This window comes from Sturnus vulgaris, chromosome 10 (genome assembly GCF_052056855.1).
Source record: "Sturnus vulgaris isolate bStuVul1 chromosome 10, bStuVul1.hap1, whole genome shotgun sequence".
Classification (NCBI taxonomy): domain Eukaryota; kingdom Metazoa; phylum Chordata; class Aves; order Passeriformes; family Sturnidae; genus Sturnus; species Sturnus vulgaris.
The window spans coordinates 4,499,047-4,516,802 of record NC_142252.1 but is presented as its reverse complement, the minus strand read 5'-3'; the positions used below and the strand labels follow the sequence as shown (position 1 = coordinate 4,516,802).

Genomic DNA, 17,756 nt, shown 5'->3' with positions numbered 1-17,756 from the left:
TGTCTGCACCTCAGGAAATAGGAGCAGGTCATTCCTGTCAGGAGCCCTGATCCAGGGCAGAGATACTGCAACAGCCAGAGCATCACCATCTCCCTGTTCCTTGGAGAGAGCACCCAGGGTGCAGCTCCCATGGGTGTCCTGGCCCCACCACAGCCTGGGGGGGATCCCCATTTCCCAGCACGTGTTTCCCCCCGTGCTCCCCCACCAATTCCAGAGCAGGCAGGGCAGAGGTGGCTTGGCCATCACAGTGACTCCCATTTTCAGGGATGGCTCCCAGGAATGACATCACTCACCCAAATGCCAAACAGAGCATTTATTTTTATTATTTTTCTCCACAAACTGTAATTTTATAGTTAGGAGTATTTCACATAGACACGGAGCAGAGCCCAGGGATGCACTTGCTCAACCACAGCAGCTGCCTGGGTCTCCTTTTTTCTTTTTTTTTGTTCTAACCACAGACCCTTTGTGCACCATTTATTGATGTTTTACAGCACCAACACCCAGGCTAAGCACAGCCCCAGAGGAGCAGGGTCTCCTGTGGCCAGTGAACTCTCTTGCCTTGGAGCATTTTTAATTCCTCTCCAAGACTTGCCAGGTTCAGCCTGTGCAACTCAAGGACTTCAGGTCAACTTTAACTCAAAACCCACCAATTTTTAACCAGCATCCATTGATGACTCGAAAGATCAAAGCCTGTTTCCTCCCTATCCCAAGTGTCCAAGGCAGTTACTGGCTTATATTTTGTTTTTACAGCTGCAAGAGACCCAGTGGGGTTATTGCAGGCACTGCACGATGCAATAACCCCGAGTTGCTCAAGCCTGCCCATGGAATGGTCCCAACTTTCCCGAAGATTCCTGGCAGTATAAGACAACCAGCAATTTATGCAAAAGCGTTCAGTGTTTTCTCTCTGAGGCAGCAGTGTGGGCTTCAAACTTTTCAGGCTCTCCAGGGCGGCTTTCAAAGCAATTCCCAAAGGAGCTCAGGGGCTCAAGAGCCTGCAAAGATTCCTTTGTGATGCTTTAAGGGCTGAAGGAGCACAGCAAAATCCTCCACACTGGGAAACCCTTTCCCAGGAAAAGGGCTGCCAGGACCCCTGGCCTCAGGCACGGGGCTCTGAGTTGCTCTTCCCCCCCTTCCTCTTCCTCTGTGGTTTGTCACCCTCCAGCTCTGCTGTCACCTTTGCCTTGGGCACCCTGTATTTGCTCTTCTGGCTGTAGAGGAGGTTTTTCTGGAAGAGGCGTGGGATGTTGCCCTGGAACAGCAGGAGGGCAGCGAGCATCCCTGCAATGAGAGCACAGACCCTGCTGAGCGCCGTGTCCAGCATCTCCACCCTCCCCACAGCTCAGCAGCGCTTCGGGATCCTTGTCACAACCTCCACCGCGACCAAAAGGCAGCACAGCACCACTGAAGTCCCCACTGAGACCTGAGGGAGCCTTGCTGTACTGCTTTAAGGAGAATTTACCACTGTAAATAACATAACATAATAAACAATGCTTGTTTTGACCCATAAAGCACCCCAGTGGTTTTGTGGCAGAGAATCATTAAGGTTGGAAAAGTTCTCTGAGCCCATCAAGTCCAACCATCCCCTCAGTGCTGCCAAGGTCACCACTGGCCATGACCTGAGTTCCACATCCACGTGGCTTTTAAATCCCTGCAGGGATGGTGTCCCCAGCACTGCCTTCAGCTGAGCGTGTCAGTGCCTGACCGCCCTTCAGGGAACAGATTTTCCCAATATCCAACCTAAACTTCCCCTGGGGCACCTTGAGGCTGTTTCCTCTCGTCCCATCACTGTTATCTGGGAGCAGAGCCCAACTCCCTCCTGGCTCCACCCTCCAGTCAGGGATTTGTGTCCACTCTCAGCACTCATCCAGCTCCCCATGACCATCCTGGAGCTGAGGACAACCCCAAAGCACAGCTCAGCCTTTCACTGCCCTAAAACACCTTCACTAAACCTCCCCCAGACTTTGGCTTCAGGGAGATTTCTGCCCTCTTACTGTGCAGAAGTTGGATTTTTAAAAAAATTGAATAGCAAGGAGATGACCCCAGAAACAACAAAGGCAGGATGAAAAATAACACTTGCCACAGGCAAGCCCGAATTCAGAATAGTTTATGTTCACTGAGCACTTCTGCCTTGCCCCATGTGAGCTCCTGCCCCCTGGGAAGGTCTCACCTGCGAGGGGTCCCAGCCAGTAAACCTGGATGTAATCCCAGAAGCTGCTCCCCGAGCACTGGAAAGTGGTGGCTGTGGCCAGGGCAGGGTTGAAGAAGGCTCCCGTGAATGGTCCAGCTGTGTGGGAAGAGAAACGTGGCCAAGTGTCCCACGGCATCCTCTGGAACACTGACAGAGAGCTGTGACCCTTCCTGCCTGCCTCCCTGGCCTGGGGAAACCCCACCCTTGTCACCCTGAAGCTCAGATTGCAGTAGGGGATGTTCCAGGGAAGTGACCCCAGTCTGGAGCTATGGCTGTGAGCCAACATTCACCTGCAGCACAGACACCCCAAACTGCCATCTTCACCCCAAAATGAATATTCCCCAGAATAATAGCAAACGAACACCTTCCTCGTCGTTACCTTGCTAATCCCTAGCTCTCCAGTCCTGGAAGATGGAAACCAGGGGGCTGTTCCTCCCCCACAGACGAGGATGAAATGACTCAGGAACGCCAGTGCTGCTCACCTGTGTAGGTCAGGAAGGTGACAGTCGCTGCCAGCACAGGGACCCGGCACAGGGGGTGACTCTGCCTCACCTTGAGGAGCACAAGGTGGAAGAGGAAGGAGCAGGAGCCTTCCACAAAGGCAGCGTGGGGCAGGGAGGCGCGGATGGAGGAGCTGCACTCGGGCGCGATCAGGTTCTGGATGAAGTGGAGCTGTGTCAGCTCCCAGGACCAGAAGAGCCGGGTGACAGCCCAGCCCGCCCCTGCACCCACACCCTGGGCCAGCAGCTTGGCCACTGTGACCGCCAGGCTGGCCTCGAGGAGCAGGAACTCCTGCAGGGACACCGTGGGGTTGGCGGAGGCTCCGTCAGAAGAGGCGCCGTGGGCAGCGGAGAGGAGGAAGAGGAGGGTCAGGACCACGTCCAGGCCAAAGCCGCCACTCCAGGGGCCGATGTCCATCAGCATCCTCAGCTCCAGGCAGCTCGTGCACAACTGGAACGAGCCAGCAAATTCCCTGGCAAGGCAGCCATGTGTTCCAGGGGACAGCAGCCTCCTGGAAAGCCACCTGAGCACCTGGCACACCCCAACCACCAGGAAGAAAAAAGCAATGGAGACATTCAAGCCATCCATAGCGAAGGCTGTGCCGGGGGCAGAGGAAGCTCCTGCACCTTCTCTTTATAAAGGCAAGCAAAAGCAAACGTGGCACAGCCTGACAGGCCTGGGAAAGGCCACACGTGTGGCCCCCGTGGGGCAATGCCAGTGCCACAGGGACTCCCAGCAGCTGGAGCAGCCACCAAGTTGTTTGTCCCAGCAAATCCTGGTGGTATCTCCACCAGGCACTGAGCCCCCAGCCCTGGCATTCACACCTGAGAGCCCACACAGCTCTTCCAGAAGGAACAAAAACTTCATTTTCTTTCTGCTTGGCTCCAATGCCTGTGGCTGCCCCATCCCTGGAAGTGTCCAAGGCCAGGCTGGACAGGGCTTGGAGCAAGCTGGGATAGTGGAAGGTGTCCCTGGCCCATGGAGGGGGTAGAAAGAAATGGGTTTAGGGCCCCTTCCAACCCAAACCATTCTGGGATCCCATGGTAAACAATATTTGATGTGGCTTCTGGGTCATTTCCCTGATGTGCAGCACAAGTGCCACCACCCTGAGCCCACTTTTGCCATCCCTACAGGCTCTCCAGCACGCCCAGGGCAGGCAGTGCTGGCAGGGGACCCAGCTCCTCTCACTGCCCTGTCACACACAAAGAGCCAACAGCTTTCATTTGGGCCATTTTATTCCCCCTGTGTCATTTATAAAATAAATTACCAGCAAACCCAGGTCTGAAGCACAGTGGAGCAGCAATGAGGCTTTTCATGCAGTGCAAGGTGGCTCCAGCAGTGCAGCCCAAGCCATGGAAAGCAGGAGCAGATGCTCTGAATGCACTGGAGCCTCTCCCTCAGCAGCTTTGACAGCAGAAACATTTCATTGTGGGGATGCTTGTGAAGACACAGCTCAGCATCCCCCCTGCACCACCCTCCTCCTTTCATCTTCCCACTCCTTCCTATCCCCAAGTGCCCACCCAGCAGTGATTTTGGGAAGGGTCCCTGGCATCACTGCTCACAGCCCTTGCTTTGGAACCCATGGGAAGTCTGGGCAAGGAGAGGGACCACGCTGCCACCCCCCATCATCCAAACCCTCCTCTCCTCCACCCCAAAAACTGCCCAGCTTTTGGTCAGCCTGCCTCAGAACTTCCCCCAGTTCAAGTCTTTTTACCCCAATTCGCCCTCCAGATGACAAGACAAGCACCCATCTTTCACCTCAAATGAATAAATTACTTTGCCTGAATAATAGAAGGTGAAATATTCTTTAAGAGTCTCATAAATTAGTAATTTTGCCCTCAAGAAAATTGACCTCTGGCAGCAACAAACTGCTGGTCAAAGCTACTCATCACTGCAGAACCAACCATAAAATAAATACTTAACATCACAATCCAACTCAATTCTTTCCACCTCCCCTCCTCCTGTGTTTCTCAGGAGTAGAGAAACCAGCTGAGTTTTCTCTTTAGAAACAAAACCTCACAAGGACCCAGTGACACAGCCTGAATCCAGTCCCTGGAAGAAAACCACCAGATTATGGGACATAGACTGGTAAAAATGGGAAAGAAATTCCAGCATATTTTCCTTCCCCCAGAAATAGATTTTCCCCTTCTTTTCAATCATTGTAAGAGTTGGGCCTTAGGAAATAACCATTCCAAGGTTTTAAAACTATTTCCCACCCATTGCTTGTAATTCTGCCCATGGCACATCCTGTACTTGTGGGACTTTTAACCCAGACTGGAGAGAGGAGCTGGGAGCTGTTGATTGCAAGGATAACTACAGGATACCATCTAAAAATTCCAATATACCCACTGAAAACCCCTTTTCTGTAGCTGGAACATTAGTGTCTTTCTACACCAAATTTGCTTTCAGGGCCTAAAATGCAGATATTTAAGGGGGGGGAGGGAGGGGGTTTTAGCCATGGGACAGGAAAAAGTTGGCACTTCCAGAGTTCAGCAAAATAAACACTCCCCAAAAACACTGAAGGGTCACGAGAGGCAACAGCTACAGGGGAAAAAAAAAAGAGTTCTAAGGTTATTTAAGGGAAGTTTCACTGGGCAGGGGGTGGATTAGAGCTTTCCAGGAGCAGCCACATGTTCCCAGCTGCTGTGACAAGGCAGCAGGAACCTGGGGCAGGTTTCCCTTCATGGTCAGGCAGGGAAAAGGGCTCCAGGAGATCCCAAGAGTTAATTGTGCTTTGTGAAAAGACCCAAATCCTTAGAATAAGCATTCACTGAGAGGAAAAAGTAACAAAGATGGGTCATCCTTGGCTCTAGAAATGTCAAGAATTCCGGAAGACATCGGTCCTGAGGAAAGTCAGCCCTGCACATGGTGTGGGCACGTCTCCCCTCCAGACCATTCCAAGGAGCTGCCCTGAGTCCCAGCAGTGTCCTCACCATTGATCCACAGTTGTGCCAAGCTGGAATCACTCAGGAGCCCTCCAGGAAACACCAGGATGTACAGCCTGTGCATTGACATCTGTCTGCTCTTCCCTCCTCTGCACTGACACAGCACAGCTCCAAAGCAGAAGTCTGGGGCCTGTTAAGTCCCTGAAAGAGAATGAGCCACCCCTAACTTCCCACTGGGAAAATCCCATTTAAAAAACATGGGTCCCTATGGGCTGTTCCAACACTCAGGTCAATGGGGATTTGAAAGCTTGATGGATTTGACTTGATGATCTTAAAGTTCTTTTCCAACCTTACTGATTCAAATGATGATGTGCTGGAGGACATTCCCACTGCAGACACGAGCTGGGAAAAGCATGATGAGCTGTGTCAGTGCTGCCCTGCTCCCTCCTGCCAGGCTGCAGGTAGAGAAGTCACACAAAGTCATCTTTCTCACTTGGTGGTATTTCCCTCCTTTAAGGAAAAGAAATCCCTCCTTAGGTTGGATTCAAAGCAGGGAAATCAGCTCTTAGAAGAACCTGCTTCCTCCACACATCTGGAGAGCAACAGCCAGAGTTTGGCTGAGCTCAGCAAACTTGCACGTTTCTTTCTCACATGACTGAGGACAGCTGTTTTTATTAAAAATAATCTTGAGAGCAAAATGCAAGTTCTATTAAAAACGGGGGGGGGAAATGCAGCTGTACAAATCTCTGGGACAGCACTGTGCTCCAGCACAGGAGCCATGGGCACTGCACTGGAACCCAGCAATGCTCTTCAGGCACCACAGTGAAAATGCTGCTAATGAGGATCCTCACTTGTCACCCACCCTGCTTTTAACCAGCGTGCTCCTGCTGCAGTCCAAACACTTGTGCTCAGCTTTGCAGTAACTCACTGCAGCCAAACAGCAGCCCTGAAAGGGAGAAACTGCTGCCCCCAAATGTACTACCTTGAAGAACTATGTTTTAAATACCCAATCTTGAATAAGCTGATGTCAAAAAATGGAGCTGCTCTTGGGTTTAGTCTCAGGCAGGGATAAGCAAGTTCACACAAGACTTAGGAGGATTTACCAAGGACTTGAACTTTTCAGCCATGCAAGCCAAAATCAGCCAAAGCCCTGCTCTCCTTCAAGTATCAAAATCCAGACAGTCCTGAGTTCCACCAAGCACCTTCTCCTCCTGTCTGCTTTTCCCCCAGAAATTAAATGCCAAATCCCTTACATGCAGTGTTAGAGAACACCAGTTTAAATGCACAAAGAGTCGGTCATATAGAAAGACAAAGTTACTACATCAAATTGATAACCCTGAAGAGACAGGCTCTGAGCAAACCAACACTGTCATGTCTGGGTGAAGCAGCTGCTGGAGATGAGTGATTTCTTCATTTCCCTCTGTCAGCGTACAAGCAAAGTTTGTGGAACATGCAAGAAAGGGGAAGAGCCCATTTCCCAGTAACACACTGGAAACACAGGACACGCCAAGTCCTCACCACTCACAAATGAGGCAGGAACTTCATCCCGAGCCAACTGACCCGGACTCAACTCCAAAGTAAATCCCTCCTTGTCCTTGGCTTTGGCTGGACTGGCAGGCCAACATCCCACAGCCTTTTTGTAGATCCAGTGGAAAACAGAAGTGTCTCTCTGCAGCCTTAGAGGCACCATGGATCTCATCCCAAGTGCTCCAAGAGCTGTGGGCACCCAGTGCCCTCACTCCCACGGTCCAACGCTGATCAGCAAACCCAGGAGCCAAATCTTCCCAGCAGGCAGCAGGACAGCTCAATTCCCATGGATCCTGTGCCATAACGTTTGTAAGCAGGATACTGGAGGGTACCCATGGTGCAACAAAGCAGAGCTGTTGGGAAAAGCTCCAGAACCATCACCAGAGGTCACTGGGCCCATCATTCCCTCCCCAGCACTGGTGAACAGAGAGGGGAAGATGCAGCTGGGACGGGCCAGGCTGGTGTTTGCTTTGCTCCTTTTGCATGGAGGGTGAGGGATCTCTTCCACAGAGGGTGAAAAGGGTGTTTTGGAGCTGCTCTCCTCCCATCAGCGATCCAGAGTTTTTCTGGGAGGCACAGCCAGCAGCACATGGCAGCAAGGAAAGCTTGTGGTGATCCCAAGGCTGGTACTGACACCAATGAGTAATAAAACTTTAAAAGAAAGAGGCTGGTATAGCATAAAATTATATCCACCATCATTAAGGCATTCATAAGAAGCTTAGTTACAAATCCATTCTGTTAATCTCAGTAAAACACCAACACATGAACTCTTCCAGATACTCTTGTCATCAAAGATAGAAACTCTGGACAGGGAAAAGGGGGAAAAACCCCAAAGGTTTTTTAAAAGTTTATTTCTAGCCCTGAAAGAACAGTTATTAAACAAAGTCAACAAATACAGTAGTTAATATTGCAGTAACAATTAAATAACATAATGGGATTAAATTACACAAAAGGCAACATTAACATCTGAAGACAGTTAAAAAAATAAAAAGAAAGCTTGCACCTACTTCCATTCCCATCAAGAGCATAAGGAACAGAGGGAAAAACAGACCAGAGAGATTTATTGACTCAATTCCAGCTGGAGAGACCCTTAATCACGTTTTTGCTCCCTCCCCACCCCTCTGACAACGGGACCCATCTGCTGAAGCCAAACCTTTGCACCTCCCTGCACAGAGAGCCAGGGGGGAAGGCTCCAATTAATCTCATTAACCTAAGGCAAGGCAGAGTGCTCATTCCCAGGTTGTTTTTAATAAGAACTCTGGTTTGTTCTGTGGTAACAACATCCCAGGAATCTCACACTCCCTGCACTCTCACACCTCAGCCACAAGCTGCCAACACTTCACAGGGACTGTGTGCACATCTGATCCCCACTCAGCATCTTGGGTGGGCACCCAAGAGGGACGCATGGGGATCCCCACATTTGGATGCAACTCATCCCTTCCCATCATCTCCTCCAGCTCTGGCTGGTCTCCACCTGCCCCAGTGCCCCAGCAGAGCTGACAGCCCTGCAGCCACTCAAGGACTCTGCTCTGCTCCCACCAGGGAAAAGGGAAAACTCACACCTTGGAGCTTCTCACCTTGCAGACACCTTCAGAAAAGCAATGTCTGACCCTCCAGACACAAAAACCTTCTCCTGGCTCTCCTCTCCTGCCAGCCCCACCTCTGATCCCCATGGAAACCTCAGCACAGAACTGCTGCTGCATGGGGCCAGGGAGATGCTGGCACCTGAACACCGTCCCAGGTCACACACACACAGTTTGGGAATTTGGGATTGGGCCAAGTTTTGTGCATTAGGATGGCTGAATCTTCAGAAATCGTCTCCTAAGCAGGCTAAATTGGACAAATTTGGCAACATATGTTTTAAACCGTTCTCATTCACCAATAAAAGTAAACTAATAAGTTAAAATTACTTATGATTTCCTGTTTTCTATTTAAAAAAGCTAAATTTATCTAGATTGTGCCATTAAAAAAAAAAAAAAAAAAAAAAAAAAACAACAAAACAAAAAGATGAAAGAAAGAAAAGCTCCCAGTTTAACTCTGGCACAAGGAGTTTCACCAAGTCCATTGCCAGCAATGGACAAAGAGGGAACCACTGGTACAACAGGTTTTTTCCTCAGCCAAGCCTCCTCACTGCTCCATTGATCAGGGAGCCAGGACACACTCAAACCAGGGTGATTACAGTGTCCATGGCTCATAATAAACCTTTTTCCAGGCAAATGCACTTGGATTTCCTTACCTGGCATGAGACACTTCCTTGAATTTAAAATTTAAAGGCATAACTGTTCTCACACTTACAGCTAGAGAGATTCACCCTGTGAGGAGCAGTTAAGATAATTAACCCAACACAGATTTTAACTACCACACAAGAGCAGAACACAAGCAGAACCTGGGGCCCAACAAGGCCCCAGGAGCTGTGAGACTCCAGCCCTGCTCCTCCTCCACCATCACCCCAAACTGCTTCTGCTGTCCTGGAAGTTTGTTTTGTCATATCTTGGCTACCAGTCCCCAAAATGCCATTCTCTCTATTTAGGTACTGAAATTCTCTGAAAATGACTTCTATCCCCTGCCAGCAGTGTTTGGAAAAGAGTGCAAAAATTTTTATTCAGGGTCCTCCATCCACACCCAACCATAGCTCTGTCTGTCCCAGGCCCTGCCCCACTGGGAATGCAATACAATCACACTGAAGTCATGGTTTTTTCTTTCACAGACTCATTTGGCACATTGGTACTACTTGGCTCTTCCTTAAACACTTGGGGAGGTTGAAATGCACAGACTGTAGCATTAGAAGGGGGCACAGGCTCTGCTAAACTCAACCCTGGCAACACTCCAAGAACTCAACTGCTCAGGCTGTCTCTGTCCTTCAGAAGGAGGCACTTTTTGTGGTGTTGAAGGGTTGACTGCAGCCATCCTGGCTAGCAGGTGACAAGGATCAGAGTGGCACCAGCCAGTCCAACAGGCCCCATGATGGTCTGACAGCACTGCTTCCCCTCTGCTTCATCTCACAGCTTTGGCATCTCCAGGTGTTCAATATCATCTGTTCAGATCATGTTTCCAAAAATCCTGTATCGTCAGTGTCCTCAGATCTGGTTATTTGTTCTTCTGGTTTCATTAGTACAAATGGAGCACATACAAAACTGGAAAAAAAATAGCTCTAATACTTTAAACTCTGACAACTCCATAGGTTGATGCATTATTTGCTTGGCAGGGGGAAGAGGGGGGAAATTACAACATATACAAAAATGTATTTGATACAAAGAAGGGAAATGTAAAATAAAAAAAGTCAAAGGCACCAGCATAACTTCCAAAGCCCAAGTCAGAGCACAGATACATGTTTGTGAACCACCCACTGCACCAAGCACGTTATCCCTCAAGCTTCTGGCCAGCAAGTCTAACAGGGAAAAAAGAGCAGACAGGAAGACAGCTGGAATTTTTTCTTGCCCTGACTAGAACTGATCATTTGATCATAAATAAAGTATCTGACCCCAACCTACACATCCATAACCCACATCCAAAGACTTGACCGATCATTACAGTTCTACAAAGAGGCCACATTTTTGATTTAAAAAAAAATGTCCACAGAGCACAGGCATGAGAAACAGCTGAATACTTCTCTTCCCCCTCTCTCTCTCTCTCTCCTTATTCTTCTTTAAAAGTGAAAACCATTTCCATACATTATGATTCCTTAAGTAACCGAGTTGTTGATTCTACAGTACAGCAACAGCTAATCCGAAAAAGAAACGAGGGGCAAGATGTACCTTCACATTCGCCACACCTGCTGTGAATCTGGTCACTGGGAGCTTCCCACAGGGATTGCAGGTAGAGGGGAGGAAGAGGAGAGTCAAAGAGATCAGCAGGTAAAATTAGTACTGCTCTCTGAAAGCTTGAATCTGTCATTCAAGTATTGAAAGTACCCAGAGGGTACAACGGGAGCTGTTACAGCGAAGTCGTTAACACCCCTTAAAGCCCCGGGGCACAGCAAGTGGTATTTCTGGGCTGTCTGGGAAACAAAAATCAGAATTAAAAAAAAAACCCCAAAGGCCAGTAATTCAGCCCTCAATTCCTTCTGGACCCCAAACAGGGATCTCTAGAGTCGCCACAATGGATTTTGGGTGTCTTCTGGATGAGTTTCTTCCCTTTTGCAGACATTTCCCACCCCCACAAAAACCCCTTCCCTCCCCCCGTGAAGTGTAACAATTTCATATATTATAAAGATTTGTAAAGTACAAACAAAACAAAAAAAGGAAGAAGGCTGTGGCAGGATGTTAGCGGTTACTCTTCATTGCTTCTTTGGCTGCCAGGATCAGTGGCGTCAAGCTGGACAGAGGTTTGGCCAGTTTCAAGAAGGGATGCTGCCAAGGAAGACACAAACACAAGGAATCAGTGAAAGACAGGCTTTTCAAGGTTTAATTTCCAGCAGGATTCATGTTTCCATGGAGCCAGGCAGCAATGATTCTGCATTTTAACTCTGACTTGTTTCATGTGTTTCTCCTGATGGTTACAAAGATCCCAAGCTGGCTGGGATCACACTGCCTTGCCCAACAGAGATTCTCCTGGAGCATCTCACTGTTTTTGGAAAAGGTGAATATTTAAGCTGCACTTGCAATGAGCAAAACAAAGATCTAAACAAGAAATAATCAGAGAAAGATAAGAAGCAGCAGCTGGCTTTACTGGAAAAGCATCTACACCATCAGAGCTACTCCTTGCTCTCCCCAGGAATGGCATCAGTGATTCTCTCACTCCTTCACACAATGCTGCCTACAAGCAGATCTCATTTAACAAACCATCTTTTTGTAGTGCACAGAAAGTTTTTAAAATCAAAATTAAAAGGAGAAATGGTGGCTCAATGGCAAGGACACTGCTCCAGCTTCTCAGCTCGTAGGGCAGAACCCTGGGGGGAGAAAGGAAACTTTTCTTTTCAAGGCTTGAACACTGATGTCAGACCAGCAGATGATTTTATCAGGAGTTCTGAGGGGGACATTTGCAAGTGGAAGCATGAAAAGCAATGAAAATCCTATCAATGGCCACCTTCTGAAGGGAGTTCCTAAACTGCTGAATGCTTGAGTGAAATCACTGATTATGATACAGTAACTTAAAGAAAAAAAAAAAAAAAAAAAGAAAAGTTGCCAGTCTCTGGTGCTGTTCATCACAGGCTGACTTGATTCTGCCCTCTGGACCTCACACTGTGAGAAGAGGGGAGTCTCACCTGTAGCAATTCTTTGGCTGATCCTCTTTTCTCCACATCCATCTCCAAACATCGGTTCAAGAAATCCCGGAATATTGGGGACAGTTTCTCGGGGTTCTGGAGTTCTGGTGTGCCATTAGTTGCTATCAAATATAAAGCCTGTAAAATGAAGAATAAGGTATAACAAAAGCCAAGCTCTAAAAGATGCCAAACTGACCTGCCTCATGGCAAGCCCTCTGATGAGAGAGCTCTGCAGCCTCCTCAACTTGAGAGATTAGAAGTGCAAAAATGCCACAAGCGTAGGCAGTCATGACCTATTCTTGCTAGTAGCAAAATATTCAAAATCTTTAGGCAACAAATACTGACCTTAGCAAAGAAAATATCAGTTTCTGATACAGCAGTGCTTTCTGCAGTATTTTGGGTTTACTTTCCCTAAACTATCACAGAGGCCTGAGGTCAAAGTCCTGTGTTTCAGTTACAGGCAGACAAATCTTCTAAGCACCATCACAGAATCCCAGACTGGTTTAGGCTGAAATGGACCTTAAAGCCCATCTTGTTTCACTCCCTGCCTTGAGCAGGGACACCTTCCACTAACCCAGGTGGCTCCAAACCCCATCCAACCTGGCCTTGCACAGGGATGGGGAGTCAGGGTAAGGCTGATTGCAAATTCAAGACAGCTTTCTTCCTCTGGAGGAATTTTCTTGTACTGCTGAATCTCTCTGGCTTTTTAATTTCATTTTCTTTTTAATGCAGATGCAATTAATGAACGATTACTGATACAGTTCCAGCAACACCAGGGCTTCTTACCCTCAGGGGGTTCTCGTTGAGGTATGGGGGCTCTCCTTCCACCATCTCAATGGCCATGATGCCCAGGGACCAGATGTCCACTTTGGGGCCGTAGGCTTTGCGTGTGACCACCTCAGGAGCCATCCAGTACGGGGTCCCCACCATGGTGCTGCGCTTGCTCTGCTCAGGGGTGATCTGGGCACAGAACCCAAAGTCAGCTGCAGGACAACAGAAGTTCAAGAGGTTAAACTGGTGCACCCCAAGAAGTGGTTTTCCGAGACTTCTCTATTGCTACACATACATTTCATTGAGAAGGATTTGGGGGCAGTTTCTTCTCCGTATTAAAAAAGCCAACGTGCAATGAAAATACAAAACCTGAAGGTGCTTAAGCAGGGCAGAATTCCATGGAGTGAAGACTAGGGTTTTGTCCTCTGGAAACAAGAATTACCCTGCAGAAGAATGGTGTTTTGCCCAGTCCTTCCTTCAAGAGTTCTAGAATGGTAACAGCCAAAATAAGCAATCAGGCAGAACACAGGCAGAGTGTTCTGCATGTGGTGTGTTACACAGCCTGAATCAGAAGAAATCCATCCACAATCCATGGCTTCTGCCCTGCTAAACAGATTGTACTTGTGCAGCTACTGAGGTCAACATTTCACAGCACTTTGGCCATCTAAACAGGTACTACAGCTGACAGACATGGAAACAAGGCTCCAGGGAAGTGCAGTGCTACCCCAGTCAGCAGCAGGAACCTGGACAAACAAACCTTTCCACAAGGTAACTACCAAAGAGAACAACCACACTCAAGAAAACAAGAAAAGTCACCTATTCCTATAGCCTTCAGGTGCAGCAGCAATGCATGTCCCATCATGTTACTTTATCCAGCTGCAGCACTCCCACTTCCCAGGCATGTAAAGCATCAATAAGAACACAGTTAAGGCAGGAGACAGATATTACTTTATCATTGACACTAAGTTAGAGAAAGAGAGAGAGAGAGGGAGAGAAGAGAGAGAGAAATTTAAATTCCAGGGTGATTTTGGAAGTGTTATGCCAAGCAGTGCTAAGGAAAGAGCCAAGTCATGGAAGTGCCAAGTTGTATCAAGATCATTTAACACAGAACTACCCCACTCTGGCAGTCAAAATGTTGCCTCAAAACAAAACCAAAACCAACCAAAAACCAAACCTATAGGAGTCACCAAGTTCCTCCTGCACTTTTTGGCCTCATCAAGGTCACAGTCACCTCCCAACACAGCCCATTTCCATGACCAGCCCAGGGAAGCAGCTGCAGTGTGTTCTGCTGACCTCCCAGCCAGACCACCAGCAGAGAGGAAGAAGACAGGCAGGAATCCAGTTTCACCCACCAGCAGCATGTGTAGCTGCAGTGGTGACACCTGTCCTGTCACCAGACTCCCTCAGAGAGGGGAAGAGCTCCAAAAGAAGGTGCAGCTTCTCCCACCCTCAACTTTTGCTAAAGCAATATAATCACCCAGCCCCAGAAGAGCTTGTTCAGCACTGATTACACCACCTCTCCTTCATACAGGGAATTTTTGCAGCTGACTCCTGTCTTCTCCTGTGTCTCCTTCCTCCTCATCCTCTCCCAATCTGCTGGGGTGATGATTTTGACTCAGCTGCTAACTCTGTCCTTTGGCCACTTTGCTTTGACACCTCTTTTGCAATTTTGGTTCTTCTCCAGCTAACTCTTCTCAGCCACATCCTCTGCTCTAACCGTCCACTTCTCCTCAGCCTCTGAATCCACAGCTTGTGCACAGACACATCACATCCATAAAAAAAAAATTCCCTATACAAGCAAGCAGTGTATCAAACAATGCTGGTATGCAAATCAGGTTGCTCATAATCTTTCTTCACACTCCATCTCATAAATAAAATGAGACTGCAAATCATCTAGAATAGGAATATTGCTAAGACACATTTTCATGGCACTTCAAATTCCTACTAAAAACTTTTTGCTTCACACCTTTTTGCCTTAACTCTGATTATTATATGCTTTGTACTTTCCTACATATAAGGCAGATAATGCACCTCTTTCTCAACAGTCATGACAGCTATTAGTGCTTTCACATCATTTTTATTTACACACACCAGAAAAGGATTCATTGTATGAGCCCATGCATGCATAACCATTACCTGAAAAGCCAGTAGTCTGTTTTGTCACTATATTAATAAAAGTGCTACACTACCAGTCCAAGAAAAGGTACTGCAATAAATGACCAATAATCCCCAATTTCCTTGTTAGTGGCCTTTTCATCAATGGGGCAAAGCATTAATAGCAAGTCCTGGCATCCTAACAAAGCCACTGCAGTTTGCTGCAACTTTGCTCTTGCAATCATTCCCATTTTGCTTCACTGTCTGTGCCACTTACTTCCTATTTACCAACATATTCATGGGCCACAGGTTTGCTTCAACATCCTTCTGTGTCAACACGTTCACAGCCCCAATCTGAGGGCCCTCAGAGTATCAGCACCTGCTGTCTGATCCAGATTTTATAACAGAAGTGATTTCTATGACTCATAGCCAATAAAAATCACCTCCAATTTCCCTGTCAGTTCTCCTACTGATTTACATACTCTGAGCCAGAGATTCCTGGAAAAGGGAAAACAGAACATGAAACAATTGTCTGCTACTCACTTAATTTAACTGATCCATCCATTCCTAACAGCACATTGTCACTCTTTATGTCCCTGTGGATGACCTGGTTGGCATGGAGGAACTCAAGAGCTTGCAAGCACTGAATAGGAGAGAAAAAAAACAACATTGAGCATCCAGAAACAGAACTGCTGTACAAGAACACAAATTCAAAGCCATGTTCACACCCTCAGCCAGCTCTGAGTGCAGGAACAGAAAGGTATTATTGAAAATAACCAGCAGAGGAAGCTCTTGGGCTAAAAAAATACACTCCAGATTTCAGGAGGTCAAAAATCATTTCGCCATGGAGTTTCCCTATCTTAACAAATACATCCTTTAAACTTCTCATCACCCAAGATGCTCTCAGAAATCCCTGATGTTAATTTTGGTACATCCCACAGATTCTGCAGTGGATCCATAAAGGATTAATTGAGAGCTTTTCAGGCTGAGGTCTCACCAAGAGGAACTGGTGAGGCTTCATGTCCAGCATACACACAACTTTTCCAGTGGAGGCTGTAAAACATCTTCATTCTGAAAGGCACTAATACTGGTTTGCATTGTTTTCAGATGAAAACCTTTCACACGAAGTTTCTGTCCAAAACCATAATGAAATTTACTTTTGTTATTTGAGAATGAAAGGCAAAAGGACAAAAGCCAGATTTTCCTCTTTCCATCCAAGCAGAACATTTGCCATTTGCAGCTTGGCACAGATGTTCCCACTGAGGTTTTTTTTAATCCTGGTTTGCTTTAGCAAAGTGACACTGATTTGCAAAACTAAATGTATCTAAAACACTGGGCAGCAGGGATTTGATGAAGTACAATAGTTCAGTATTTGATTTCTTCCTCAGAAAAGTTCATTAGTGTCACAGTAAATAGTTATTCTTTTGGTTCTGTGCTTCCAGCTCTGGTTTCTCTGGAAACCATTCCCTGTCCATACACGTTACTGGGCAAGTTTGCTCTCCCTCCCCTCCCTTGGGGTGAGTCACAAAACACTCGTCATGCTGATGGAGTCAGATGGGCTTTTTAAAAGCCTCCTTTTCTCCTGCACAGCAGATAACACAATTCTCCTTCTGCCACGATAAAATCAAGCCTGAGCTGGATACTGGCACTAGCTCAGGGTAGAAACCACTGATAAGATGTCATATGTGCTGCTTTCAACACTTTCATTTGAAATCTTACTGCAACCTCCAAGTTATTCCAACTACAGCCTTCTGGAGCATTATTTTTCTGAGAAATCCATAAAGAAACTTAACAGGCACAGAACTGCAGATGCCACTATGGGAATGACTAAAGTGGGAAAGGGATAGTCTGCACTCAGTTCATCTTTATTTTAGTATATGTTGCTTAAAAACTGTGACCAACCAGCATTCCCCTTCTTCCTTCTGGAAAACACTTCAAAGCATTCAGGAATTTTTTTTTTCTCCTTTCTACATTATTCATACATGAATATGCAGATTTTTTTTCTTAGTGCCTCTGAATGTTCTTTGTTAGTCCAAGTTAAAAAAGCCATTCCTTCCAGCTGCTAAACTTCTCTATTGCTCCTCCCTGAATTTTATTCATACTGTTGTGTTAGTAACAGTCCACATTATTAATATCTTTCTGTTAACACTGTCAGCAGGATGAAGCACCCCAGGTAACAAACCCATTGACTTTATTTTCTCCATCATCAAACATTCTAAAGCACCCATCTCAAAAATCTCTTTTGTGTTTTGTGCAAAGCCCAGGTTTTCTGAGTTAACCTAATTTTGTTATTTTCTGCAATCTTAATATTGATTATTTCTGCTCATCCTATCATTCATTCTTTACTCAATGCCTTCAGCAGCAATCAGTGCTAACCTGAGCATGCCAGAAAAATCAGGGGAATAGGGAACACCTTCATTCCTCACCCAGCCCCTCCACACTCACCTCTCTGCAGACAGCAGCAATCTGTGCTTCATCCATACACGTCTCTGTGACCACATCTGTTAGAGAGCCCCCAGCCAGATACTCCATCACCACAAATAATTCATCCCCTACGAGGTAACTACAAGGAGAAAACCAAAAGCAT

The 17,756-nt window shown here is 47.1% G+C and overlaps 2 protein-coding genes across 2 annotated transcripts in view; both read right to left on the bottom strand.

Moving 5' to 3' along the window:
- Positions 1–298: 298 nt before the first annotated feature.
- LOC106849667 (aquaporin-12-like) lies at positions 299–7,778 on the bottom strand. The gene is made up of 3 exons (XM_014870423.2): positions 2,671–7,778; positions 2,168–2,284; positions 299–1,278 (listed from the first exon to the last, which is right to left on the bottom strand). Exons 1-3 carry the CDS (start codon positions 3,275–3,277, stop codon positions 1,097–1,099), a joined length of 906 nt encoding a protein of 301 aa, XP_014725909.1. The 5' UTR covers positions 3,278–7,778; the 3' UTR covers positions 299–1,096.
- Positions 7,779–7,915: 137 nt separating this feature from the next.
- PAK2 (p21 (RAC1) activated kinase 2) overlaps positions 7,916–17,756 on the bottom strand; it is a 41,895-nt gene continuing 32,054 nt past the window's right edge. Inside the window, exons 11-15 of the mRNA XM_014870421.2 lie at positions 17,615–17,732; positions 15,713–15,812; positions 13,091–13,287; positions 12,305–12,442; positions 7,916–11,450 (exon numbers count right to left, since the gene is read on the bottom strand). Of these exons, the coding sequence (XP_014725907.1) occupies positions 11,364–11,450; positions 12,305–12,442; positions 13,091–13,287; positions 15,713–15,812; positions 17,615–17,732 (640 nt within the window). The 3' untranslated portion in view covers positions 7,916–11,363. The remainder of the gene's footprint in view (positions 11,451–12,304; positions 12,443–13,090; positions 13,288–15,712; positions 15,813–17,614; positions 17,733–17,756) is intronic.